At 42.9% G+C, this 6,855-nt stretch overlaps 2 protein-coding genes across 2 annotated transcripts; both read left to right on the top strand.

Annotated features, from left to right (window-relative positions):
• Positions 1–712: 712 nt before the first annotated feature.
• On the top strand, positions 713–3,473 carry SARC_05043 (hypothetical protein; the record flags this gene model as incomplete). The annotated part of the gene is made up of 6 exons (XM_014301111.1): positions 713–973; positions 1,176–1,308; positions 1,793–1,918; positions 2,148–2,240; positions 2,717–2,791; positions 3,252–3,473. Coding segments are annotated over 6 exons (891 nt in total), but the record flags the coding sequence as incomplete, so codon positions are not given.
• Positions 3,474–3,890: 417 nt separating this feature from the next.
• On the top strand, positions 3,891–5,854 carry SARC_05042 (hypothetical protein; the record flags this gene model as incomplete). Its single annotated transcript, XM_014301110.1, has 5 exons — positions 3,891–4,557; positions 4,906–5,037; positions 5,161–5,235; positions 5,495–5,531; positions 5,644–5,854. The coding sequence occupies 5 exons, from the start codon at positions 3,891–3,893 to the stop codon at positions 5,813–5,815; spliced, it is 1,083 nt and encodes a 360-aa protein (XP_014156585.1). The 3' UTR covers positions 5,816–5,854.
• Positions 5,855–6,855: the final 1,001 nt, after the last annotated feature.

Genomic DNA, 6,855 nt, shown 5'->3' with positions numbered 1-6,855 from the left:
ACACCATCTATATATGGAATTTTATTTTGTGATCACTGATATATGGTTTCAAACGTTATAGTCGTGTATAACATGTTGTCTGATTGTGGTGTAGAATTGTGGTTCAATTGTATTGTACGTGTATATATATTTGAAATAATAAATTGTTTACCAAAGCTCGTCAGAGGAGCTAAGTCAAGTTATGATGCAATCTGCATTTGCAGGTTCTCCATATGGGCAAGCTCCCCCCGGACGAGCACCATCACCATATGGGCAGCAGCCAGCGCCGCCATCATTCTATCAGGTATGTATTTGCTTTGTATGTCAGTCTGTGCATGCTTTCAGAGTGTCTAGATATAACTGCGGACTACAAGTTGCCAAGGTGCCTTTGCAGTGTTCTTTCCAAGAACATTTAATAGTTATGGGTAACAGGGCAATAAAAGCACAGATCGGTTGTCAAGTGCATTTTCCTCTGGACTGTTTTGCTTAACAATTCTACAAGATGTTTTGTACAGTACACCCATTTATTCATCGAATTAGCGGAAGGATCTCGTCCCCTCACCCCCTTTCTCCCCCCCCCCCTCCCCCTCTCGACTTCGAGCACTTGCATCTACATGCTGTTAAAGTAGCCTGCACTTCACGGAAACCAACTCGCCGTCTCTGGAAGAAACTCTGGCGTAGGAACCGCAAAGGCCATAGCTTAATTTATTCGATTTGCCTTTTTCCATATCAGCCAACCCCGCCAGCACAAGGGCACTCAAACACAAACCACCAGAATTTACCTGCGGCGCAAGGGTTTGTAGACGCCCAAAGTTTGGGAGTACCCCCGCTATCGGGTAGGAAACGGGCCGTTCTGGTGGGTATAAACTACCTGCACGACAAGCAGTTGAAGCTGGGTGGCTGTATTAACGACGCCAAATGCATGAAGTACTTGCTGGAGACCAAATTCCAGTTTAAGAGTGCAGATATTGTGCTACTGACAGATGATCAACAGGTGCGGGGGTTTGCCGCTGTGGTTGCAGGATAAGAGTTGTACTAGTAACGATACCCAGGCTTCGGCCATTTAGCGGGCACTGTTGAACGAAAGCAAGTAAACGTTGCTTTTTACCCACGCTCTCTGACAATGTAATACATTCTATTTGAGCTACCTTGTCACCCTACTCATTCAACTATTGCTCACCTATTTGTATATACAGAACACCAGCTTTCACCCGACAAGACGGAATATTCTTAACGCGCTCGGGTGGCTGACGGGCGAAGCGAGGCCGGGAGATTCTTTGTTCTTCCATTACAGTGGACACGGGTCGCAGAAACGAGACACAGACGGAGGTAGCTAATACATATACCTTGAGGCCTTGAAATATACTTAGGCTGACTCTTTACTTGTACTATAATCTTACCACATACCGCATGGCCCAGTATTCATAGCCATATAACAACGTTATTTCTGCTTTTGTATGCTGCAACGCTGACGGTATGCCGGGGTTGCGCATTTGTAGACTTTCGGAGTGTAGTGTTCGAGACTCGTGTCAAATATGAACGGTACTTCGTGGGGCAAGAATCATTGTGTGTGTTGATTCCAGTGCTATGTCGTCGATCCGACGTGTAAGGAGGTGACGTACAGGCCTATTTGCGTCCTCGAAGTATCTCGGGAAGAGTGGGGTCTTTCTGATGCAGTTTGTCGATTTGTAGCGCACATTATCTCTATCTTAAGCAAGGGGCATGCATTCGACGAAAAGGGCCGATGTTTTTTTTGTACCAAAAGACAACCGATGCACAAAAACATATTCAACCTTCTTCATTTACGCACTAGATGAGGCTGATGGCATGGACGAAACCATCATCCCCATGGATTATAGACAAGCTGGTGATATAGTGGATGATGAACTACACAAAAACATTGCTTCAAAGGTTCCGCAAGGCACCCGTTTAACATCAGGTATGCACAATGTTTCCAATGTGTTTTTACAAGCTAACAGCTCCCCTTAAGCGCTGCTACAACAATATCTGCGTTGCTTAGATCACGGCCAGCAGCTGATCGCACACAGGTCTGTGATGGCAATTTTTATGAGAGCGAAACTGCCAGTAATAAACTGTAGAACTAACCCCAAATATCCGTTTATCTGCATTGTTTCATCACTAATATGTTTTGCACTCTCCACGTGTAGTTATGGACTGCTGCCACAGTGGTACAGGACTTGATCTACCCCATACATATACCTTGAGCAAGGACGGTATCAAGCAAGCCGTTGACCAGAGAGGTATGGGTGATTATGAATAGTAAAATATGGTGCATCGATGTATTGATTGATTCCGTTGTTACGGCCAAGAACGTGGCACACTAGGTACAATCCGTGAAATTTCTGCGACTATGTTCTCTAGATGTGCGTGCTTGAGATCATCTAGTTACTAGGATTTACATTTAGACTGCTGAATCTGTTTTCTGGTCGTTCGCTTTTCACCGTACTCGTATTAGTGGGCTCAGCGATTAGTTAGTAATTTTCATATCCCATTCGTGCTTCGTGCAACGCAGTTCCGAAAGACTAACTCTTTAAGATTGTAGCTTCAAATACAATTCTTCCGCAGCCTGAGGCTTGTATACAGAATCTAGTCACTGTAATGAACGCCTGGAAATACGCCGCATCTCGAATTTCGCATGCATATTTTATGCAAGTATATCCACGCTAGGCTTTCTTGGTATGCTTAATCTTGTTTTACATCTCCCGTGTCACGTCAGCCGTTAAACGAGGGAAGGAAACGAAGGGAGAGGTGGTCCTATTTAGCGGATGCCAAGATAATCAAACTTCGGCCGGTATGTAGTTTATATAATATCAATTGTGATCTCTTCTTTAAGTTTAGTCAGATCCTTGTTTGGCCTATAAAAAGATATACTAATGACATCATAGCAGAGCTTCCTGGCGCAAACTGCAAAGTTACAAGTCTGTGTCTGGGATATCGGAAGTCTAGAGATTAGTCTACAACAATCTTCCACGAGTGGCTGTTGTCAGACACTCTCAATACCTGATACAACTGTTCGAGGATATTCATATTGCATATTTTAGTAGATGCGAGCGTTCGGTGCGAGCACATTCCTGTAAATGCTACGCTTACTATATAGTGCCTGTATGCGCATTCTTAAAGTCGCTCGCGATGGCCTATACTATGGCGCACGAGTGCGGATTTATTTATATCTGCTTTCCACTAAATATTCAATCACGCGTGAACCGGTGGCGACATGCAACTGATACAGTACCTTTATTTAAATATTACAGATACAAATGCCCTTTCAGGCGGCGCAAGGACCGGAGCCATGACCTTCTCATTCATACAGGCCGTGGAAAAACACTACCCCAACCTCAGTTACGAAAAATTATTAATCGAAATGAGTCGAGTTCTGCGTTCGCATCATATGACTCAACAGCCTTCGCTGAGTTCAGGCCATGGCATGAATGTGCGGATGAAGTTTGAGGTGTAATTACCACTGTAAATAAAACTTTAGCTTTGGTATTTGTGATTTGCTTTACGAATATTTAGACACGTACTCTTGAAGCAATTGGGGACGGTATGAAAAGATAAAAAGTTTGATCTACAAAGATCGTTGATTTGAGTGAAAAACAGTCATGCATGAATTAGTCCCATTATCACTGCGGGAGTTTTCGGAAACCACAGGTTGAAGCTTTCTACGCGTGCCGCCATACATCTGCCATTTCCCAACATTGTTGAGATCTGGTTCTGATCTACCACGATGTCAGATTTGAGCAGGTTTTTCTACATAGATTTTTCATGAACAAAATCACCACGACAGCACCATTGTTTCGCTCGAATTGAACCACACATGCGTTAGAGAAGCATATAAATACAGCGGTGTAAAAGGAAAAAGACAGTATTCTACACTCAGTCAATACACTACGATGTTCGTTTGTCTGCAACACCTGATCGTTGTGGTCTTACTTGTAGTCCAGGCTGCCATAGCTGTCTCGGCGGCTTTTGACGTGTGCGAATGTTATGCGAAGGTGGCAATCGGAAATAAGTGCGCGGAGTCTTTAGAGGCTGCTGTGAAGGCTGGGGGCGAAATACATATCGGTGGAAAAATCCAGGTGGCATCACCTATTTCTTTCGACAAGGATATAGTGATAATTGGACATCTCTGTGGAGATGAGGTCGCCATACTTGAGGCAACATTTGACGGAAGTGCCTTGCTCCTTCCAACAGGCTCGGTGCAATCCATTGAGTTTCAGAACCTCGAACTTACGTCAGCTTCAGGCAAGTATGTGAGTGCGTTGAGAGGGCTTGGCGATGAGAATAACTCCGGATCTCAAACTTTGTCACTGAAAGTATACAATGTCAAAGCTTATGATTTCCTTAGTGAGAAAGCGGGTGCGGTGTTCTTCCTAGGAAACGCTAAAGGCGTTTATATGGATAGTTCGTCAGTGTTCACCAACAACCGTGTAAGTTCTGACGTGGATGATAGATATGCGGGTGGGGGGGTGATTGCTATTATCAATGCCAACGCCGACTCACGCCTCATCTTCGACAGCAAGTTTATTCAGAACAGTGCTCTATATCCGGGAGGAAGTGGTATGTAGCAAACAAGCGATTTGGCAACTTCAAAATCGAGGTTCCCTTCTGGATAGCAGCAATTTAACATGTACAATCACAATACGTTTCAGAACTTTTTCTCATCCTGGTTCAAATTTTAAATCGCAGAGCATGCCAACGGTGGGGCTATTTACCTTGATTGGATGGAAGGGTGAGTCACTCTAGTATACTGGTGAAATTTGACGTATACAGTGTGCAAGTTTACCAATATTGCGAACACTTGTTCACATTAATGTTTTATCAATTTCAGATATGTTCAGCTATCTGGGAGTTTCGTTGGCAATCGTGCAAATCAGGGCGGAGGTGCACATGTACAGGCTATCTTAGGCACTATGGAAGTCAGTGGCACATTCACGGGTAATCGTGCTGTGGACACTGGTGCAGGAGCTCGTGCGGGTGCATTGAGAATCCTTAATCATTATCCTGGATCTGTGGTGACACTGTCGGGTCGATTTGAAGGTAATTATATGCATAACAAAGTATCCTTTCATTGATCTATTATTAATCATTAAAGAGTTGACAGTATATTGAAAGTATGATTTGTCTGTCTGATCTTGCAACGCCAATCTTTGTCGGTTACAGAGAATACTGCTGAAGGGCGATCAGGTGTGATGGCGTCGAACACCATCCAAAGTGGGGCGCTTTTGAAGTTCACCGGTATGAATCAAAGTAATTGACTATTTGACTTGGTACGAGTACTACATTTTTGCGTCATAGGAAGAATATATACACCTGCACCAAGCCCCGCAAAAATATCTGACTTTTAAAAAGTATATCAGTGTTGATAGGGAATGTAAACTTCGAAGAAACCTATCAATGCATAAGAAGCTAGAGCTGCAAGCCGAGTAGTCTACGTACTCTTCGCTCTCTGCGTGTCACTAACACGTTACTTCACCTCCTTCCATAATTATTACAGGTATTTTTAAGAACAATAATGCTCTAGATGGAAACGGGTAAGTAGGACTAATTTGTGCGAGTGAGTTGTTCATAGTTTGTGGGCTCGATGTCAGATTGGCCTCCATCTAATTAAATCTTAACCGATTGTATATTTGTCAATACTTTCAGCGGCGTGTTCTCGCAATGGTCATCTCAAGATATCAGAGGCACCGTTGAGTTTTCAGCGGATAGCGTATTCAGCGGCAACTCAGCATCCGTCGGAGGTACTTCTATCGCTGGTACCACTTCTGGGTTTACGCTAGACGAATTGGACTGGACAGGCAGCTCGACAAAGTTTTAAAGTTTATTTGTCCTCGAATAAAGGTTGTCATTGTTCTGAGGTCTCTTGGTTGTCATGCTGTAAATTGTAAACCGATTTAATTTGACGCCTATTGTTTTGTATGGCGATATTTTCAATAGCATATTAGCTGATATGAGCTTTTAGCATATAATTTACCCTGAGGGGTGGTAGGCACCCAACACGAACTTGGTTAGTACAATCAATATTTGTTGGGTATAGGCTCTTTAGGTTGAAAAGGTGTATTCTGTGAGGTACAGAGTCAAGACATTCCAAGTTGTCGAGTGAAGTCACAATCTTAAATAGATAACAATCATACATACCTGCCTACTCGGCCATAGCTGATTGGACATCAATCATCACCTGGCCCAATCCAATCATCAAGTGGCTCCTTACTTTCGAGGATTGTATTGGATAAAATTTAAAACACTGAAAGTAGAAAAGGCCGGCATAAAAAGCATGACTTGTCTCAGTGACATCACTGATTCTGTGATTCATTCAGTGATCACTAAGCTCTATACGTTTTGCCTTTACGCGATAAACTTTAAACGTAAACGCAAAAAGTATTGTTATTTTTAAGCGTTTTAAAGTATATCGGGGGCAAATCGACCATGAAAGTTTTCCATAATTGCACCTTAAACATTGACCTTTTTAATAAAAAGGCGATTTGAAACTATTCACAACTGACACAAAGTGACATAGGACAGTTCGTGACAGCTAGGCCGCCTCAAAAAATATACGTATTTGTAAACCCATTGGACTATATTTAGGATAAACTTTAAACGTAAACGCTTTTCTTTACGTTTTAAGGAGAAACGTAATGAAGATAGTCAGATCACTGTCATCAGTGCAACACTCTCATCATCACGTCTGCGGAGTGTGGGCACTGCACTGTGAGACTGTGAAACAGTGACAGTGTGACTGTCAGGCGTCCTGAGTCAAGCGCCGTCAGCTATACTATTCATGTCGTCGCTTTAGAAAATATACTATAGAGTATATTCATATATATATATATATATGTGTGTGTGTGTGTGCATACATAC

This window comes from Sphaeroforma arctica (assembly GCF_001186125.1).
Source record: "Sphaeroforma arctica JP610 unplaced genomic scaffold supercont1.307, whole genome shotgun sequence".
Classification (NCBI taxonomy): Eukaryota; class Ichthyosporea; order Ichthyophonida; genus Sphaeroforma; species Sphaeroforma arctica.
Note: the sequence above shows the minus strand (reverse complement) of the source record. Positions and strands in the feature narration are given on the sequence as shown.